The 22,115-nt window shown below is 47.2% G+C and overlaps 1 protein-coding gene across 1 annotated transcript in view; it reads right to left on the bottom strand.

Annotated features, from left to right (window-relative positions):
- Nucleotides 1–325: 325 nt before the first annotated feature.
- SLC25A22 (solute carrier family 25 (mitochondrial carrier: glutamate), member 22) overlaps nt 326–22,115 on the bottom strand; it is a 27,570-nt gene continuing 5,780 nt past the window's right edge. The window contains exons 3-9 of the mRNA XM_010281571.1: nt 20,046–20,101; nt 14,198–14,288; nt 5,120–5,238; nt 3,288–3,459; nt 2,332–2,486; nt 1,370–1,445; nt 326–479 (exon numbers count right to left, since the gene is read on the bottom strand). Coding sequence (XP_010279873.1) covers nt 326–479; nt 1,370–1,445; nt 2,332–2,486; nt 3,288–3,459; nt 5,120–5,238; nt 14,198–14,288; nt 20,046–20,101 — 823 coding nt within the window. The remainder of the gene's footprint in view (nt 480–1,369; nt 1,446–2,331; nt 2,487–3,287; nt 3,460–5,119; nt 5,239–14,197; nt 14,289–20,045; nt 20,102–22,115) is intronic.

Genomic DNA, 22,115 nt, shown 5'->3' with positions numbered 1-22,115 from the left:
GAAGACTTCTAGGTCTGCAAGCCCAGTCCGTGCTTACCATTACTTAAGAATGACAATTTAAAAACAAAAAAGGAAAGGGGGGGGGGGAAGGGATATGCATAATTAGGTATTGTCCGTGGAAGGAGCAGGAGAGGGCGGGTTCCAGATCAAGACAGGAAAGGGACTCTCTCCCTCCCCACGTTTGCTTGTCTGGAGACCACATCCCCTCGGCACCCCTGCGCGAACACTTTGTGCTGTTGCTCTGACATCAGTCGACACGGATGACAAACACGGGGATGAATTCAGTGCTGCAGAGGGCAGGAGGGCACAGACAGGTGCACTGGGGCTAGGCCCGGTGCTTGGGGAGCATGTCCAGCAGGAACTCCGCGATGCCGATGAAGTAGACAACTTGTGCGATGCCGAAGAGAGGAGCAATGACCAGGGCTCGGCAGTATGCCCCTTTCAGGAAGGCCATGGGCCCTTCCTTCTGCCAGATCTTCCTGGGGATAAATGGCACAGACAGGTAAGTGTCCATCTCACCCTGTCACCATGCCAGGAGAGCCTCTGGCCATGCCCTACAGGCTTTCTGCCTCCCTCCAGAGCCTAAACCCAGGCAAGCACTGTTGCCTGGCACTGCTTCCACAGCAGATCATCCACCATCCCCACCATGTGCTCTGCAAATGGCCATACAGGAACATACCCCATCCCTACATCTGGCCAGGAGCAGGAGCGTCTGCTTGGGTCTGGGTGTACAGCTAAGACAACCCCATGCTTGCATCAAGAGGCCCCCTGTTCAAAAGTTGGGGCCAACTCCACCCCCAGTATGGGACACAGCCAGATGGCAAGAGACTCTGGCTACAACAGCAATACAGAAGCAGAGCACTTGTGTTTTGAAACTCCCTTCAGGTTTTGAAGCAGCCAGACTGCAGTTTAGCAAAGGGTCAGAAGAGAATGCAGCTGGGGACAGCCCACTCAGACAACACTCCTGCAGCCACTGTTCAGAGCGGTCCTGGGAGGGATACAAGACTTAATGCTGAGCATTTTCAGATAGCAGGCCTTGGGAGAGACAACCATAGCATTGCCTCCCTTTGCAGAAATAAAATCTCAATGTTACGACTTTTGGGGTTCAGACAGAAACATTTAAATATAAATTCTATATTTACCTTGCTCAAAATTGGATGAAGTTGTATCTCTATATATGAACAGTATATATCTGGTCATATATCTATATATCTGTCTAAATAGATAGATAGATAAAAGCACAGGTTCAGAGGGAACCTGAAGCAGAGAAACTGCTGGTTGGGTCTAGAAGCTGCACTGACTTCCTGGCAGTGTGCAGCAGCAGATGCCATACATCTGATGCGGCAGCCTGCTTCATAAGGAGTCTTACTTGGTGCAGTCCAGGATTCCTGAGTAGGTGTCCTCATTCACTCCCCTCTGCAAGGACTGCAGCCGTGTTTTGATCACTGGGGAGAAAGAGAGAAAAGAGACAGTGGTGAGCACTGGGAACGTAGCATGCTCTTCAGCAGGCATGAGCCACCCTGAGAGTAATGTGTTTGGTCTGTGTTCTTGGTGATCTCCTTTTGACTGTGTTTCATTTTCATGTATTTATCAGCAAAACAGGGGAAAACAAACCCATTCCTTTACAAATAGATAAAAGAAAAACACAGCCAGCCAAAACCCAACCTCCTCCCCTCACTGTGACCAGGGTTTCCAAGGCTGACTTAAGCTTCTAAACTCGAATACCTTTCTGCAAGGTAGGAAATGATTTTCAAATACTCAGCTTCTTCTGGAAGAAGTATCTAAAATATACAAAGGTGCTCTTAGATTTCTTCACACCTTGGATCATGTGCAATGTTGGAGAGAGACGAGTTACTGTATCATGTGCAATGTTGGAGAGAGAGGAGTTACTTCCTGGTGTTTCTCATAGCAGAGAAACCAAGGTGGTATTTAAGGCAGCTGCTATGGAGCAGGAGAAAAGGACACAGATCCTAGGCTCCCCCTGGTTGTCCATGACCATATGCATGTGGTGTGCACACTATCACTCCACACGGAAACATGACTTTTCAGGGGCACATTTGCAGTCATTCCTGCAAAGAATGACTGAAATGAATGACACCCTCTTCCTGACTTACCTAGCAAGTACTGCAAAGATCTGTGTAAGCTGTGGCCAAAGGTACAGCTCAGCTGAGGGAAACATCATCTGAGCTGGAGGCAGCTTAGACAGCAGAGCTCCCTTCTTGTACCTTCCTATGAGCTCATGCTGTGAAGAGGCTGGCATGGTCACCCTCCTCCTCACCTAGCCCATCCTGACTCCTGGTGCCAGGCCACCAGCACAGGCATGGGACTCACCATCGCAAGGATTGACAGCCACTGCAGCTGTACTACCAGCCACACATCCAGAGAGGAAGGACACGTAGAATGGAGCCTTGACATTGGGGTCTTTCTGGCCCAGCTTGTTCAGGTTTGCAAACAGCGGGAAGTAAACAATGGAGAATGGGACATCCCTGCAGTAGGGAGGGAGGAAAGGGAAGAAAGAACAAGAAGGAGCAAAGTCAGAGTGGGACACCAACAAACTGAGCATTAAACGAAGGGCTGCAAGCATCAGGCACTGGCAGCAGAGCCACGAGTACAATGCAAACATCCCAGCTCTGCGATTGCAATGCAGACAGGAGCTGAAACTTAGCAGGGGCAAAACTGACTGCACAAAGGACAACAGGCCCACGGGAGGCATGCAGCCCTGCAGAGTCAATGGCCTCCCCCTGATTTTTCAACACTCAAACCAAACACCCCAGCACATTCAATCATTTCATACACTTTAGTTAATTACAAGAGGTTGGCATCCTGCCCCCCATCCCACTGGGCATTGCTTTAGCTCTGCCATTGTTAAAGCTAGAGGAGAATCACTCTGTGAAAGCCCAGGTAAAGTGTGTCAGAGCAGGCACCAGTCCTTGTATCCAACATGGTCGATGGGCCAGAACCCATTTCACACTCTGGAGACTCAGGCTGACAGCTTTGCTAGCTCACAAGGACTCCCCTACAGTATTAAAATACGGACCATGGGGGAAAGAAAACCCTTCCACAGAGAACAGCAGAATTAAATCTTCCAGGAACAAAAAGGTAGCCTTCGTCGCTTTCCTGACCTTCCCTTCTTTAATGAGCTAAACCCGTGCATGGAAACAAAACCAAATCAAACCCACAACCTTGAAGCCAACACCCCTTTTGTAGGCTTATCCCCTGGGTGGCTGGTGTTTTAGGATCAAGACTGGGAACACCAGTGCCCTGCGCTCGAGCCCACACCATCCTACCTCAGCAGTGTGGCTCCCAGGCCCTTGTAGAGTCCCGCAATGCCTTTGCTCCGCAGCAGCTCCCTTGTTATCTGTGTTGCTGTGGTGCGTGTTTCCATCACCGGCTCTGCTGCCCCCACCGCAGAGGAAGAGGAGACCTGGGCCTGCGCTGCCATCAGCTTCTTCTGTGCCGCTGGGGAGGAGTAGAGAGAGCAACTGGTCTGCAAGATGCTCAACAGCCGTTTCTTGCTGCCCAGTGCCATGGGACAAGGAGGAAGAGGCAGATCTCCAGGTGCACAAAAACATGCAGACAAAGGCCAGCCGGGTGCCCTGCAAGCTTTTGCTCCCAGTCTGCCCATCTCCCTCAGCCTGAGACAACCCAGCGTGTCCCAGTCTCAGAGCTGGCTGCTGCCACACCACAACACTGTCTGGTGCACTCTCCTAGTAACTGGTTTTACCTAAGCAGGAGCAGCCTGTCACACATGACCTCTGCAGTGCAGAGAAAAGGAGCTGCCGTAAGCAGGCAGATGACAGTACCTGCTTTCAGCTACATCCCTGAGGCCCCGGTAGGGCAAACTGAAGATATTCATAAACAAGAGAGGTTCAATAATTCTGTTCTTTGCTTCCTTCCCTTGAAAACCATCATGGACCTCAGTCACATTTATAAACACAACCTGGTTTCTCCCAACCTTTTCAAACTGAAGCACTTCTGATCTTTGGCCAGAAGATGGAGAGCACATCAACCTGTAGGCAATCCTCTGGCTGCCACCAGCACACCACAGGTCTCTTGCCACACAGAGAAAAGGTTGTTCACAGCAGCAAAAATGTCTTCTGAACCCTCAAACCATGGCTTAATGCCTTCAAACATTTTAAAATAATACATGCAAAGAGGATAAGGTCTGCATTAAAAACAGCAAAGAGACAAAAGAAAAAGTAAATTTGTGATTGTTCAGAAATGCCACATCAAAGGAGAGATAAAGGACAAATTGGCCCATTTTCCTGAAAGGGCCACAAACGTGGTATCTGGCAGTGTAATGCAGGGCTCTGGGGAACAAGGCCATACCCCGGGCTGACCTCTGGAAGAGATTAATGAGATAGCAAACAGCTCTTTCCCCCAGAGTCTCCATGCCAGACTCTCGTCTCCGTTCTCTCTAGAAATGCCCCACAGTGTTTCAGCCAAAAGGCTTGCACTCCCTCGTGCCACTGTCTGCCAGCTCCTGCCCACAGCCCCAAGAGCCTGACCCCAAACCTCTTCCAAATGTAGTGCTCTGGGAGAATTTAATTTACCATCTCAGCTGAGACAACTGCTGTTTTTGTCAGGAGGAAAAAAGAGAGTAAGAGGGGAGACAAGTCATTTAGAAAGGACACATCCACTTGGGAAGCTGTTAGGGAGGTGTTACAGCGGGGTAGAAGAGAGAGAATAGACATCAGAAAACATGGAGATGGAGGAAGCACCACAGGAAAAGCACTGGAGGATCCTAATCCCTTCTTGTGTGCACAGTAACAAGTTATAATCACTCACAAGCTGACCACCCAGTCATCTCTCCTGCCTCTCTCCACCCATCAGCAGCATTTGCTGTTTCACTTGCCAAGCCTATCACTCTGAGAAAAAAAATCATCACTTTTTGTAACTGCAAGGGCCTCTGCAAAGCCAGGTGAGCAAAGGGTGAGTGGAAACAAGATGGGAAGAAGAGGAGAAACTTCTGCTACAGTCTGAAATACCTCTGACTTGGTAGAGCAGGGGGAAAGAAAAGGATTTTCTCTGCTCTTTACTTCCCCCTCTGCCTTGACAGCCCAGCCCCAGCCCTTTTCCCTCTGCCTGCTCAGTGCACAGGGAAGAGAAGCCCACGTACCAATTCGCCCCGCATCTTGCAGCTGGATTTTGAGCATCTCCATGGGAGTGGTGACAATCACCTGGCAGGTACCTGCGCCGCAACCTGCCAGCATCTCCCTCATCAGTGTCAGCTTTTTCCTGCCCGAAGAAAAGAGAGAAAGAGTCAGTCAGAGGAGGCGGCCTGGAGTAACACCGGGGCAGCGGGCTGCCGGGGCTTGGGGCACACCTCTGACCCTGCAGTTACAGGAGAAGCAGCCCAGGAGATGGGGGAACCTGCTAGGCTTGACAGTGCCGCATAGGCCAGGCTTGGCACCTCTGCCAGCATCACCTGATCTGGAGGAAACGACCCATTTTGGCCCCAGAAACAGAACATTCAGAAAAAGCCACAAGCCCAGCCAGAACAGCCCCAGTCAGGATCACACAACCCTCTCCATCCCCAGACACAGAGCTGCAGCTCCCTTCCAGCCTGGCATTGCCCCTAGTCAGGGCACAGCCTTCAGAAAGGGTATCGCTTCAGAGGGCAGCAGAGGACCTGAGCATTAAGGCGGATAAACAGCTTTCCTTTTGCCAGCCTAGTCTTTCAAACACCATCAACATCCCCACAAGCAAACAAACATAGACCACAGGACAAGGAGCAAGGGGGCAAAATATTTGAGTTGCTGTTTTGGAGTTTTCTGACAAAAGCAAAATAAACAAACAGCAAACATGAGAGTCAGGTAGGCAGTTCCCCTGTGGTTAGCGGCTTCTTCACCTCACCAGCCTTTCCAAAACGGAAAGAGTAGCCTTTGCATTAAACTGATCCTGCCTAAGGGAGAAGGGATGGGATAGAACACCAGCACGGCAGCTTTGTGCATCCTCTGTACTGGAGAGCAGGGATTATCAGCGACATGTTCTTGCTTAACAAAATGCAGCATTTCATAGCTCCCTCCATCCCAAAGCCACAAAACAGCCCAGCTAAGACTAAGAAGAAGAACTCAGGATGCAAATGTTCAGAAAGCCTCAAATTTCAGAAACTGATGAGTTTTTGCCCTGTAAAAAAAATCTCACTCCTTGGCACCAGAAAACACAAACTTGATTTTAAAAAAAAGTGCCTCTGATCTGCTCTTTTCTAAAAGGGCAAAAAAAGAAAAAGCATATCTAAAAATCACACAGCCAGAGGGAAACAGCGTCGTCTTTTTTCTGTTTTAAATGCAAGTACTATTTTTACTCCCCTCAGCCCTGCTCCTACAGCAATACCTCATTTTAACCCACTCAAGACAAGTCCCTACACTATGGAGAAGACAGTCCCACAATGATATGCTCTATTCCCCTGCAAAACCAAGCCACACTCCCTTACTGGGGGTTTCATATGCATGCACACATAGCACAGCTGTGGCACTGCAGGCCAGCAAAGAAGCTTCACTGCCAACACTATGGGAAAGGGAGGGGAGATGCGCCATAATCCTGCTGCCCCACCATGTCAGCCAGGCCGATTTCTCCACCTCTCATCTTCTCCAGGGAGGATATCAGAGCAGGGGATTAGAGGCACAGAGCCACAACGGAGATTATCAGTGACTAAATATAGAGATGTCCCATGAGGCTGAAAGGAGGAACATTTCACAGTCTCCCCTTTCCAAATTCCCCCATAGATGAGAAGCTACAAAGAACAATCCCTCCCACAGAGTTACCCGAACAGGCGCTGAAGAGTGCTCAGCAAGCTTTCCTGGAGGTACGCAGGTATCAGGGTGTGCAAATCCAGAGGTCCAACTGGTACTGACACCTGGAGGTGGCCAATTTGTGCCTCTTGGGTGGCCTGAAGCACAGCGTCAGTCTCTGCACAGCTCGATACAGTCAGCAGCAAGGCTGCACAATCCCTAGCCCAGCCATGGGAGGAAGTAAACCATCCAAAGCAGCTGGCTGCTAGTCCCCCTCTATAGCACACTAGAGCATCTCCCACTTTAGCAAGAGTCCTGGAGCATCCCTGGAGTACACGTCTCCTGGCTTTCATCCAGGGCAACTGCTTTGATACCCAGTTCAAAAGATCAGGAAGATTTGCCGTATGTGTTAGTCTGTGAACCATTATTCCAGCCAACAAAATCAGCCTGGCTTGATTGAACTATGCCAGTGTGACCCAGCAAAGGATTTATGTGTGTGGGTATGTTTTAAAGATGTCAAACAGGTACATCAAAAGCATCTACAACAAGGGCTTTCAGCTTTTGGTTTGCATATCCTTGGAACTGGGGGGAGTCCAAGAAAAACATAGCCTAAGATAAGCAATCTTTTGTCAGGTTTAAAATTTGCCATACAGCGGTCAAACTCCCTTTGCAAAACCTCACCAGCCTGCACATAAAAGGAGTCTGAAAATGGTTCATCTCTAGATGACAAAGGGGTTTAAATATTTAAGGCACCACAAGCCTTATCTTCAGTGGTTTAAAAACTGGCACATCTCAACTAACTTCAAAAGCTGCCACACCAGCAAGGATCTGGTCCTACGAATGCAAAAAACACCTTTTATCGCAGCAAGAGGCTGTTAAATATAATATATACACAATAGTCCCAAATTCTGCACTGGCAGGAATCAGTTGTTCCACTTTAACTGACATGCAATTAATTGACATGACAAATCAACAATGTGGAGGGGAGAAGATTCATGCTCGATCTAAATTAGAGTTTCAAACTAGAGCTGAAAGAAAAGAAAGTAAAAAAGCAGGAACTAGAGGTTTATGGAGGGCTTTTCAAGAGCAACACACGAGTCCAAAGTTAGCATCTCTGAAAGCATCTGTATATTCATGTCACAAGGGAAGAGAGTAGAATTTTTTTAAAGTTTCGGAAAAACCTTGACCGTGTAGGAGTTGACTGTGCTTGGGCAGGGACCAAACCCAGCCATTTCAGAATAAGGATGATAAGATTTCCAAAGACAGAAAATCTTTGACCTAAGGAAACATCCATACAAAGCCATATGTTACTATTTGCTACCCAAGAGGCTACTGTCCCCAGCTTGGACATCGCCTTCCTCACTCAAAATAACCACTGCCTCTGGTCTGTCAACTGAACAGATTGTAGAAAGCTCCCCAACAGTTTCAAAACAGAGTCTCAGCTGCTTTCAAACAATTTAAATAGTGGGTTTTTGATATGGCTTAGGGGACCAACATACAGTTGTCATCCTTCAAAGGGAGGGCAAGCTGTCTGCCACAGCCACATGGGGATGTGCACACAAACTGCCAGTCAGTCCCTTTAAACATGATCCCTGGCCTTCCAAGAGGGAACAACAAGCTGTTGCAACTGCACTTCAGATCCTGGAAATGTAAAAGCAAGAAAGTTCCCGTTACAAGCTCCCTCTCATTTCTAGTGCCAGCTCAAAAATGTCTCTGACAGGCAAAACAAAGCACTGATGCAGGACAGATCCACCTCAAAGTAATGCCACCAGATTAAATATTGCTCTTGCAGGCATTACTCCAAGTATGGTACAACCTGCATCTGGCTGCAGGAGCTCTGCATTTTGTGTTTGAACGAAGTCAAGAGGAAGAGGACTCTGTACCTGCACCCATTACATCAGGTTTGCCCTGGTGGGAGATCCCAAGTGTTTTGTTCCTATACGAATGTCTGTGGAAGTGAACAACAGAGTAACACATCCGGGCATGCTGAACAGACACAACCCATGTTTTCTCCCAAGACATGTACCTGGAATGGAGATAAGGGCAATACTCCTCTCATGGGTGTATTACGTGATTAAACAGCCCATCTCTAGCTCCTTCTAGATTAACAGCTGAAAGTATATTTACTTTCTGGCTGACCTTTGATGTCTACAACTTCAACCCACTGTAATTCCCTAAGCCTCTGTGTGCTAAATAAAAGACACCCCCCTCAATAGCTATCCCTGAATAGGCACAGTGAGATTATCAGCTCTTAACTGGCTCTTTCTCTAGGGTAAGGGCTGGAAAGTCCTACAAGTCCTGGTGGGTTGGATGAGGGTTATCTGCATTAAAAAGTGTCTGGACATCCAGTGGATAACTACAAGAAAGGCTGCCTTGGCCCACAAGGGCTCCTGCCCAGAGAAAGACCAAAGCACAGTGTGCGCAAGGTGACAGAGCAGCTCAGCACCAGGACTAGTAGCAGTATCTCTCCTTCCTAAATCAAGAGCCTCACTTCACAGCCTTGTCTATGAGCGTTTTGCAGCTCAAGGATCAAACAGGCCATGCAATGGCTACTTAAACAGATGCCACAGAAGAGATGGTCCAAGTATTTTAGGAGAGCCTGAAAGGGAAGCAGATAAAGGAAGGAGCCCTCAGGAGATGTATCAGCTGGGAAGAAAAAGGAGAACAAGCTCCAGTCTCCACATGTGCATGGCAAAAAAGAAAAAGTGCCTTGCTTGTCTCAGGATTACAGCTGGCTATTTCTCTTCTCTGAGCAAAGCTACAAGGCAGGGGGAAGCAGAAAGGAAGAAAATTTGCTGGCATCAGCAAAGACACAATTAACACAATTATGCCGGTCCTCCTAGGAATCTGAGCTGCTAAATCAGCAGACTGCCAGCCTTTGCCCCAGAATAGCAAAAAAAAAAAAAAAAAGTATGAAGGTCAAGATTAAAGAGGACAGGAGCCATAAGGGAATAACACACCTTGGAGAAGAACAGCAGGAAACTCATCCAGTGACACTGGAGAGTTCTTATGAGCAAGAAATAGCTTTTATAAGAAGCCACAAGACACGTTTTACTGCAGCCAAAGTACAGTATTTAATGAAGAACTTGAAAAATGAACAACAAAACCTAACGAACATGCCACACACAACAGTTGTCTGGCAGTCAACACTTTGGAGATAAACATGAAACCTTGTAGGACACTTTAAAGGGACTGTTTTTTATGAAGTGTTTAACACCCAAATTCAAAGAGGACACAAAGTAGGCAATACTTACATCTATCAAAGAGGCGTCACACACTGAGCACCCAAAAATGAACAATATATTTTAAATGCATGCTCGTGTACTACCAATTTAAACTGTTTTCTTAGCTTCATACCCAAGTGCTTCACACTGAAGTGCTTCACTTAGCCCTAGTGACTCCTCTTCTCACATCCTCTGCTCTGGACAATGAAGCTGCTGCTATTTTAACAGCAGCTGTGAGATTATCTCTCAACACATTCAGCTTCAGAAATCCAGGAGGAAAAAAAAAAAAATCCCGTCTGTTTCCAGCAGCCTGAAGGTTTCTCTTCTACTTCTCCTGGGAATTGCAGGGGCCCTCAGACCAAAATCATCACAGGACAATGTTTGACCCTTATTGCCTTTCTTAATTAGGGTCATGGGGTGCCCTTCAGGTTTTTCAGTACCTTGGGTTTCCTTCTTTCTTCCATGGCATAGCAAGGGGGTTTCCAGCACTCTCACAACTCACACAGGCCTTCCTTGTTCCTAAATGTCCAGGACAGCTTGGGAGCACAGTTTTGTTTCCTCATGAAACAAGAGGCTGTAGCAGTAGGTTGTCATAATGGTCTCAATATCAGAACAGAAACAGGCAAAGAAGCAGAAATCAAGCCCCTTAGCCTGTGAACACACATCCTTCCTGCACCAAAAGGAGGGGAAGAGCATTGTACAGGCTGGAGTGCCCAACCAAGCTAGTTCCAGGGTTGAGAGGGCTGGAGGAACAGACATCTCCAGACTCAGGGAGATGGGTGCACCAACAAGGGCATGAGGTCCCACATGAGGTCCTGAGGCCTCAATACTCTACCTCCAGCAGCATCCAAGAGCATGGCCAGCGAAAAGGGAGTCTAGCACAAACCTGCAGTGATACATCCCCAGAATATTCTTCCAGCAATTTGCAGGCAGGAGCTTCCTACGCCACAGGTGTTGTTTTCAGTCTGGCCTTTCAAAAACAGGCTTTATGCCACGTTTTTTCTTAGCAGTTTAAAAGCAAATTCATTTCAGAGGATTAAAAAAAATATATATGCCTGCACACTAAAAGTTGTTGTGTAACTTGAGACTATTTTGGGTCATGCTGGATTTGCTACACTCTCTCTGGTCCACACGTGCTTCTTCCACTTGCACATGGAGGACATACTCAGCATATTTTAATCAGCAAATACTGATAGAACACACACATTTTTTGGACAAGGATCTCCAATTCACGCAACACATTTCAAGCAAGACAAGTGACAGAAGCTTGAAAACAACAGCATTCAGAGTCAAAGAGGACTAGAAGACTTTCGCAGCTCTGAGTCAGAAAAGCATCTTTTGGGATGCTGGCCTAAGAGCACAGCATACTATGAACACACAGCAGATGGTTCAGCTCCACCAAAAGCCCTTTTTGCACAAGCCAGACTAAGATCTTGGTGGCTTACCATGAAAAAACAGACCCCAGCCTTACACTGAGCCTAAGTCCCTCCGCTGTGCTTTACACCATATAATACCTTGACTGTTGCAATTACATATCCGGAAATGAAACCACATTGACATGCCAGGCAGCTTGAATCGTCACCCTTCTAACCCTGGGCTGTTTTGTTGTTCACACCTAGGCTTTGACTGGAGTTATGAAATAATTAGTCCAACCTTGCTACGTGCTAACAGGTATGTACCCTGTTTTGCCCCGGCTAGGAGAGGTGTTTGAATTCCAGCACCGCTAATCCTGCCCTGTCTTACAAACACAACTGGAGTGGACAGAAGCATCTCAAGGGAGAAACCTGCAGACTGCAAACAGCTTGGAAAGAGGGAGCAAGAGCAAGGCAAACCCTTGGGTGACAACAGAGCTTCATGACTCAATGAAATGGCCCCTTGCCATCACTCCTATTTGCTGCACATGCTACACATAGGAAAAGATTCTGTGAACTGCTAAAGGCAAAGTAGCATGCAACAGCTACAGCATGGCCAGGCACAACCCCTCCAACAGGTTACATACACATCCCCAGGCCTGGGATTTCGCTAGCATGGAAGAAAACGATAAGCAGCTGTCCTAGAGTTTCTAAGGGCCATTATCCTCACTAGTAATGTCATGCCCTTTTCCATCATACCCTGCTCCCCATATACTAAGCAAGGTCACAGCATGCACCAGACCTTCCAGCTAGATCCTAGGTTCATAGCCTATGCCAGCCACAGCCAACCTGCAAGGCATCTTCTTTTCCATCACATCTTGGAGTGACATTTCTAGTTAGAAACACTTTAAACCATCTATCACAGCAGTATCAAGGCTCTGCCTCTCTGTTCAGCTCACACTGGCTATTCTCATGAGCAGAGTTGACCAGATTTCATTCATCCAAGCCACCCGTGGTGGTTGAATGAGATGAGTGACCCCAACTCCACATGCTGCCTAGCTATTGTCACCTAACTGTGGAGGAACCTTTCTTTTCTCTAAAGGAGTTAAAAATGCTTCATGTCAAGACTACTTGAGCGGTATCACACTCCTGCTTCAGGTTGCTGTAGTGCCAGTCCCGTCAGGACCTGTTTTAGGAGAACAGAGTGTCTTACTCTTGGCAAAACTCTCTAGCTCCTTCCTTCTGAATGAAGCACAGCACATGATCCACATCATGTGTGATCAGCCAGGAACCCAGAAGTCAAACTGGAAGAGGTCTGGGTGAAGACCTCAGCTATGGGAACAGCTGCATCCTGCTTACCCAAACACCTGCTCAAAGCCTGCCTCAACACTGAGAGGCAGACACACACATTTGTCCTATGAGGATGGTATCATCTCTCATGGTGCAGGACATCTATTGACAGGCATGTCATGTTTTAATGGCTGAAACATCACAGCAGTGATCGCTCTCACAGAACACCAAATATGCTGCAATGCTGCTCTAATTTCTTCCATGAGCCACTCTCTCAGTGGTGGTACAAGGCATGGCAGCTTGGTACCCCTTCTGTCTTCCCTGTACAACCTACTAAGTCCTCACTTCGTAGGTGGTGGCCATGAGCTAGCTGTGCTCCTGTCTACTGCAGTACACCAGGGCCTGCTGTAACGTCTGCTGCAGGGATCAGACCCAACGCTCGGCAGAAGCGATGAGCAATGAGGACATCATTACCTCCCACTGTCTGAGCAGAGCACAGAAGAGACACTATTTTAAGAGACACAAAAATCACAAACAGCTGCGAGCCGATGAGTCACACAAATGTCTGTTAGTTGCTACTTTGAAAGACTCCAGAACAAAAAAAATAGGTATATGAAAGAACTAGATCCTCAGCCTGTGTCAGTCCACCATCTCCACTGAAGCTGTTGAGCCACTGATCTGCAGCAGCCAAGACTGACACGGTATGTTATAGGAAGTTGTTTAACCCATATCATGGGTAATCGTGGCAAAGCTTTGCATTTTCAGTGAGGCTCCACCCCGTCACTGCTGATGGGAACAGTCAGGATCATATCCCAAGCAGGCTGTTTTCTAACTAGTCACTGAGGACTGGAGACAGTGCCCTTCACTGGCTGTCTCTGGAGAAAATTCTCAGTCTGAAAGCAGACAAAAGTGTTTTCCAAATTGCAAGGGAAACATCTTGGTGAAAACAGCATTAAATATTCAGGGCCCAGCCCCTCTCAACTGCTCACCTAGCGTGTTTTACTCACATTTAATTCACATGAACCAACTCCAACTTGCAAACTAAACAGATCATTTTATTCCTTCAGCATTTATTTGCAAGTCAGCTGTTGAGAAATGCTACAAGTGTCCTTTGTCAATTCAGATTCACCACCTCTCTACAATTATTTTCAAGCTACAAAAGGACAAGAGGGATGCTAAGTTTGGGGTCTACAGAACTTGACTTGCCATCTGTTCAAGCCAGAAAGAGCATAACAGCATCCAATAGGATGCTAAGGACAAGGGTCCTCCCAGCAGCTGTTTCAGCAGTGATCCACGCTATTGGGCTCCTCTCAAATGTTTTGCCTACAAATTCCGGATCTTCTAACATTGGCTTAGATCTGGGACTATTTTTAGAAGCTTGAATAAAAAGCAGGCATCCAACAGAGTGCTTTTCAATTCCCATTTTAGACATTACATCCTTAGCCCAAATGTAATCACCAGCTGAGCTGTTCAAGGTCAACTCATATTTCAGTCATCACATCACCCCATTCCACCTTTGCCCTGACATCTCACCAGACTTGTCCCAAGAGCTGGTGTCTTTGAAGTTGAACGCGAAAGGTCTGCACCCCCTACTCACCCATCTTTGGAGAGGTGATGCCGGAAGAAGTCATTGGCTGCCAGTTTGATAGCCTTTTCTGGTGTCACTAGAGTCAGGTTCACTGCAGCCCCTGGGCAAGAAAAAGAGGAAAAGGCCATTGGAGACAGAGAATAAAGGAACTGTTAACTCCATCTTTCACGAATGAGTTGTAACTCCTGCTCAAAACCAAGGATTGCTGAAGGAGAGCTCCTAATGCACCAAAAGGGTTTAGAAACACCACTGGAAATTAATAGGATTTCTGCCTCCCAACACCTTGGGTTTTTTAAAACATTCCCTGATGTGTTTCTACTCAATTTGCAATATGTTTCTGGTAATGTCTTTAGCTTCACTGCTACCTCCCACCATGCATACATGCATCCTCTTCTCTCATCCAAGGATACATTCCTATGAATCCAGAAGAATGCAGATAAGACCTTCAAGAAAGGAGTACAAGTTGGATTAATGGCCAGCCCCAACTCTTTTGCAAATATTTTGTGATGCTGAGAAGCAAAATCCCCCCGCCCCACCTTCTTGCTACTGTCCCTGCCCAACCACCACCAAAAGCAGAGCAGCTTGCTTACCAGGCAGCGCAGAAAAGGCAGAGCCATGGAAAGACCGGGAGGCTGGCTGAAGTCAACTTGACTCATCTACACAGAAGTCAGCCAGCTCTAGACCAACCCTTGGAGTTAAGTGGCTTCCCTTGTATATCACCACTGGGTGTCACCCTCAGAACAGCCAGGGCTGAAGTGGCTTTTTTTGTCCACCACAAGCTGCACCCTGCAGAAATTCCCCTATGAGCACCATGGCAAAGCTTGCTGGGGAACCTGGGGTGTAAACAAGTCTTGGCTCCCCCACCACATGCTGGAGTGTCCTTTTGTCAGGAGCAACAAACAGCAAATCCCTGTATTGTGCCTGCCACAATGAGAGGTCTGTGTGGCCTGGTTAGCTGCTGTGGACCATGGACGCCAGCATTAGTGCAACACAGCAACTTGGGGGCAGCTTTCAAGCTGCCCTGGGGGAAGTGGCATGAGGGGAGGGCTGGTCCCTTCTGAGCATACTGGGTTTTCCATCATTAGATTAATGCTCCAGAACATTCTCCTCCCATTAAATCTTATGGCTCAAAAGTTCCTGCAGTTGATGACCACAAGCTCTCCCTGCACTGAAGCGTACTGAGCCCCAAGCCCTCCAGAAGAGCTTCACTTGAGACTTGCTAATGGCCTATGAACACCTTTGCAAGGACAAACACAAATACTAGGGTATGCCTTTTGCATTTATGCTTGCTGTAGAGATTTAAACAATTTTTCCCAAAGGTCCGTATTCCAAAGAGAAGCAAAGAAAGAAGCCTGCACTCCCACTAGGCTCCAAAGACCTGGCAGGGTTCATTTTCAAGGAGGCTTGAACACAAGTTGAGAGGAGCTGTAAAGGCTCAACACACCTAAAGAACGGCAACTCAATCCTCTATTCCTCAAGGATAGACTCCTGTCCCTCCAAACAATTATTGAGGAACTCCTAAATTAGACATGGAAAGACATAGGTTTAGGGGGACTCTCCTCAGATTAGGAAGCAAAGTTGCAACTGGGACTTCTGGGAACAGGATAACTGGGACCAGGACACGGGAATCCTTGGCTCCACATCCTCTGCTCAGAGGACACTTCTCCGTCACACAGGAAATCGCAGCAAGAACACAAACAGCCTTTGCTGGGCAGGGCTTGGTAGCCCAACACGTTTTCCCCTCTTTTGAATGCCATGTTCGGATTTTGCAGGAAATACAGAGTAACACTGCCTCGCGGCAAGCTAAGCCAATGCATTCATTCCACACAGGCTATGATATCCAACAAATGCCATCTTCTACAGGAGCCAGGGAGCAGGGCAGCCCTCTCACACTCCTAAGCTTTTGCAAACTTTGAAGTGTACTAGTGATTGTGCTGCTTCAGTTTGATGAGCTACCTACACATCATATCCCCACCACCACGTCTCTTGCATGTGATGAGAAGCCACAGACATGACCTTCATGCTCTACCTTTTAATGTCAATCATATCAGGATCTACAAAGCAAATCCACACAGCCCGATTTTTAAGTGGAAATGGCTATCCGTGAAGTGTTTCCTCGAATGCCAAGTTGATGACAACTTCAACCCCACTCCTAATGGCTAGAAAGTAAAACAGCTGTACATTACTGACATGCAGCATGAATAACCATTTCCTTGGAAAAACAAGGAGAGAAAGAAAGAAGAATAAACCCACTACCCTAACACCAGTGCAAAGGATTCACTGAAAGAAAGAAAACAAACTCCAAACCATCAAGCAAGAACTTAAGCGAGAAGTATGCTTCCATGTGCTGACCTCCTCCAAGAATCAAGAGGCTTTCACAGTAATTTCTCCTTCAGTTGCAAATAAAGTAGAGAGTAAAAACACACAATATACACAGAAAAGTTAATGAACCTGGGTCTTCTCCTACATCTTTGATATTTTCAGTAAAGCAGCTTAGCAGAGAATGGATAATCCCTGTCCTCAATAATCTGTAACAGCTTCAACTGACTGGAGGAAAAGAAATTAGCTGCTGGCTGTACACTTTCCACAGCGTTTTCTACCTTTTTACAGAAATCACATAGCTCTTCAATTCTAGCTGTGCCAATGACTATTTCCCTAACTAAAGCTAACCTTGGCCTATAGGCAACGTTACATATACCAGAAGCAATGACAGACAAACAACACAAAAATAAATTACAATCATTAAAAAACAAAGTATTTTTAAAAGAAATATGGAATCACTACAAAAACCAAAATCAAATAGAGGCAAAACCACTTGTTTGCCAACTGAACTTGTAAGTGCCCTCTTCTCACCGAGCCTTGGGTTTTGTTATTAAAACACATTTCTCATAGAAGCCCTTATAGATCACCAGCAACCTACATAACAGGGGGATTGAGTCATCCCCAGTGCGGCACTGGTGTGCATGTGAGGTATTATTAGCAGAGGCCAGGGAAGGCTGCCATACTACTGCAGTTAAGACTGCTGCTATCCTCCAAACGTCATCAACAGCAAAGGGCATTTCCCCAGCCTGATCTAGGCCTTTGGCTCCCTTTAGCTAGGCTAAACAGCTGGTCTGCAAACAGCAATGGGACTTTCCAGGACATATGCTGGGATCTATAGGCGGCTTCTGGATGGACTGTAGCAGGGAGCAGAGACAACACCTCTCTGAGGTCCCCTTCCACTGGTGTCCACAAGGTCCAGGAGCACACAGGCACCACGGATTCATTTGCTTGGCATCACGTCTGAAGGCAGCACAGTGTCATCCCTTGAGCATAGACAGGGCTAGACAGCACCACGCAGTTTTGAGGCACTGCTGCTACCTAGATGTTATGGAAAAAAAAACCCTCCTCTTCTTCCTCCTCCAAACAAACCCAAGAATCCCTGTAACTTTTGGGGGAGAACTTGACAAATGTTGGGACTGCCTTATGCAACACACAGTTCACTATGGTCTAGGCATACAGAGCAAGGACTGTCTGCCCACACACCACACTTAAGAGATGATTTGCCAAAAAGCATCCTACAAGCTCAAGCCTCTCTCTCAAGCCTCTGTCTGCATGGAGGAGCTTTGATTCACATGTGAAGGAGACCTGAAGTTACACAGTGCGAATGCCTGCACCCAAGCAGACCCTTTCTGTCCTCCAACAGAGGTCAAGTGCCCTGCAGGGATGACTGATGCACTTGTGACTCCTCCATGGAGCACAGCAGCTGCCACTTTAGCACATTAACATACAATCCTCCCAGTTCAAGCTTAAAGGCTGCAAATAAGAGCTTGAGTCATACAGCAACTTCTGCTGGGAACTGGGACAGACAGAGGGAACAGGAACCAATCCCACCATCTGATTTCCATCTGCCCCTGTCCGCAAGGCTGAGCCATCTCTTTACCTTCTTCCCAGAAAAGCACTCACATTCTTCATGAATCTTGGATGTATTTTACCCACCCATCCTCTCTCTTAGAGGGAGGGAAGGGCTGTTAACGTCAGCTCACAGAACTGAGGCACAGAGACCAGGACTGCTGTACTTATAAGAGTCACTTTTGCACCCTGGCCATGCTGAAATATCTATGTATTTCTGGAAGGAGCTGGAGCTATTCACAAAAGCCCTCTTTAAACCCAGTTCCCTATTTAATAGTCAGAGGTGACAAGTAAATTCAAGCCACTATCAGCTCCCTGAACAGAGGGGGTACAAAGTTAGTGGGACATGGACCAAGCTGACCAGACTCACTATAGCTGGGAAAAGTAAGAGCTATGCAAAACCCTCTCCACCCTTTGAGATTTCTGCCTGGGAGTAAAAAGTGGCCTGGAGATGCATATCCCCACCACCACCACATGCCTTACAGGAATAAGCTGTCTCTCTCAAGAACCCTGATGGGTCCTACAGTCCTGTAAGTTTCCAGGACCAGCTTCTTCCTTCTGCTCCCCAGTAAGCAGCCTGCCACTGCATATTTACAGCCAAAGTTAACGCAGGCTCCATTCCTGGCTAGGAACACAGAAGCAGCCAGCTTCTGATAAAAATCAAGGGGGAACGCGTCACTGCTAGCATCGAAGATGGAGCTTGCCAGGGTTCCTCGGGGTTATTTGTCTTGTTGCCTGCTCCCAGGAAAGCTGGCGTGAAGCAGCCAATCCACCCCCGGCATCCAATCCACTCCCCCAAAACGCCCACCAGCAAGTTGCGCAAGAGACGCTGCCTCAACAGCCAGTGCCTGCTCCAGGACGGCTGGCTACAGTGTCTGTGTTTCCTTAGGAGCTACAGAAGAAGCGGCAAGAGACGCTACTGCTGCCAACAGCAAGGCGCCAGCATCTCCGGACTCCTGCTTGAAAAAACAGAGAGCAAGGACTCACTTAATCAAAGCTGTACTTTAATCAGGCTTTATCAGTGAATGAGTGCCATGAAGAATGCTATCTGAAAGCCTCAGAGATGAAAACTGCATATTCAGTCAATTGAATAGTAGCGTATAAAATGAATCAGAGTTCAATGTCAACTAAACCAGTTGGGACCACGCTGAAAGCCAAGAAGATATTCCACATTTTTGTCCGTTATGAGTAAAGTCAGGATTTGGCCTGCTGTTCTTCAATCTTCAAAACCTTTAAAAACTTTCAAGGATTTTGTGTTTAAACTAGAAAAGGTATAATGTCAACTGAGGAACTCACTGCTGCAACAGACAACCAGGAGATTTCTAGCAGGTTAGCACACAATGAACCAAACAGCTGAAGCTCCACCATGAGCCAACCTCTGATTTTCTTACCACCCCAAGGGAATTTTTTTATGGGGGCAGATTATTTTTAACTTTTTTTTTTTTTAATTGCAGTTTGTCTTAATACTTGAAGCACTTGGGCATGCTTGAGAGACAGCTCGTTTTGGAGACAAGCTACCAACTAGATAGGACAGCAGACCTGACCACGTTGGTGGTGGGCTTTGACATAAATTCAATCATCAACCACAAGCAAGACACTTCAAGGGGTTTGCTACTGCCCCTCTGAAAAAAAGTTACTGTGGCCAAGCTGGGAAACACATACAGTCCTGAAACAAAGTCCAGCAGCTTCATTTAAACTGCTAGTAAAGATAACTTCAGTAAATGGCAAGGTTTAACACCAGAACAGCCATGGGGAGGACTCAAGTCTTCAATGGTGGGGAGCTGAGAAGACACCTGGCATGGAGGAGTTTATTTTAAGAAACAGCTGCACCTTTCAACGTCTTAGGATATTGCTAGGTTATTGCTTTATAAGCCAGAGGATATGGACTTTTTCCTCCAACTTATGCACCAAAAGCACTTATGCTCCAACGCAAAAGCTGCACCATGCCTGACTCAGCTTTACTTACCTCTGTACATGCCAAAATAACCTTCTGACCGAATTGTTTTAATGAGGCAGTCAGACCTGCAAATGAAACAGAGAGAGATAAAACATGGGAGCTCAAAGGTGGGTGAGAGCAGAGAAACACAAAACAAATCTCTTTGAGTGGTTTTTATTTATGATCTGTCAGCAAAACCCTGAGCCAAGAAGGGAACCACGTCAGCCGCTGAATGCGCCATTGTTCGGGCCTGAGTCCAATTTCAGCCCCTAATTCACAGGGGCTTTGAAACCCCCGGCTTACCCACACACGCTGTCAGCTTTCTAGAAACACAAAAGGGAAAAGTGTCACTGCAAGGGCTGTTTATCCAGGGTCCCCTGTGGCAAATATGCATGAGAGACTCTAACTAGCAGATCCCCATGCACATGTTTTCAAATCCAGCTCTAGGAGGGAAATAAGGGGGGGCAAAACCCACAATACTGACTTGCTTGACTTATTCCATGAAATTTGACACAAGGCACACAAGCACTAGATGACCTGAACACTCAGTCATCTGTGACCTCCCACGCAGATTAAAGCACGTGCTTTTAACACATCGGGTCCCACAGCATGCAGCAAGCTCTCAGGCTCTTGCCCTGAGGAGAGCACAGCAGTGTGCCGTGGAAGTCCACTCCAGGGGGGCACTGTCACCTTCTTTGTTTCAACTACATTTACTGCAAATGGGAAAACTGTGCAGAGCACCAGAATGGCTCAAATCCTTTCAGAGGCACAGACACACACTTAACAAATCCAGAGGCGCAGTTCAGGAAGGCAGTGCAGATCCCCTGGCAAAATTTCCCCTCACTGGATGGCAGCTGCATGAAGCCCAGGTGCTGGCTGAAGGTTGACTTCGGGGTCTTTGGGGAAGGACAGGTACTTGCCATGGCCACAAGGGAAGGGAGAGGTGCACATGCATGCATGTGTACATAATTAAGGAGCAAAATGCTTTTTAAAGTAGTAATAAGGGAAGTGTAGCTGATGAAAACAAGAATACATTCCTAAGAGATTTGGCAACACAAGGAGTAAACTTCATCTCTGCTCTGTAGCAGTGCTGAGGTGGGAACTATTTTCTTCTCTCCCTTGAGAGCTTTATGGCCCTACTTGGCTCAAGACTGTTCTAGGGTACCCTGCATTATTTGTGAAGAGTCCATCCTGCATTGCTGCCAGTCATGGCAATGAGTTTCCACATCCTTTTGGACACTGTCTTTCACACACTGCATCCCAGCTCCTGCAGCTTGCATGCACCCATCTCATTCTTGGGAGCAGCCCCCCCCAACATATTTGCAAGCCCCAGAAATCTCAGGCAACCTTTCTCTCCCACCCCCACAATCAAGCTCTTCCACTGCAATGCTGGAGGCAAGGCATTTTCTCCAAGCCAGTAGTGTGCTGCTTTGAACAAATTGTGGCAGACAGGGGAGTGGGAAGAGCTGCTCCCCACTACACTCATGTCACCCTGCTGCCTCATCATAAGGTTTGTATGTCACTCCCAGCCCCTCAAGCTGCAGCAGAGCGAGATGGAGCCAAGGCCATGCCCAGCTCCTTTCTCTCCCTGGAAAAAGGGAGCCAACAGCTAACTAAAATTATACATAACATACCTTGGGAAGCACAGCCCAAAAGCCCATCTCTCTCCAGCCCTCAGGGCTGCTCCAAAGTGTCTTTGGCTCTTTCAAGGGAAAGACTCCCCTGATGCCAAAGGTTTCTTGAGCTGAGCAGAAGCAAAGCATGCTGTCTTAAAGGCAGACAGTCAAAATTTTAAATTAACTTGCTGCCTTCCTGGATGTTCAGCAGACACCTTTGAGATCTGCTATCGATGAGGATACATTCCTGAAAAATAAGCCCCTGTAACTGGGATTTCAGACAAGCCCTCCCAAATTGCTAGCTAGCATAAGCGTGTCTCTGAAGACAAGCTCCATGCATGGCAAAAGCATCCTCTTAGTGTTTTTCCCTTGGTTGCCTAGGTAGGACACAGGATGGCCCGATGTTATCTAGAAGATGTGTTATCCCCATTACTTCTTTGTCCCTGCCAGCCCCTCGGTCCCCAAAAGACCTTTTCACTTATCC

Source organism: Phaethon lepturus, unplaced genomic scaffold, assembly GCF_000687285.1.
Source record: "Phaethon lepturus isolate BGI_N335 unplaced genomic scaffold, ASM68728v1 scaffold21732, whole genome shotgun sequence".
Lineage (NCBI taxonomy): Eukaryota > Metazoa > Chordata > Aves > Phaethontiformes > Phaethontidae > Phaethon > Phaethon lepturus.
Note: the sequence above shows the minus strand (reverse complement) of the source record. Positions and strands in the feature narration are given on the sequence as shown.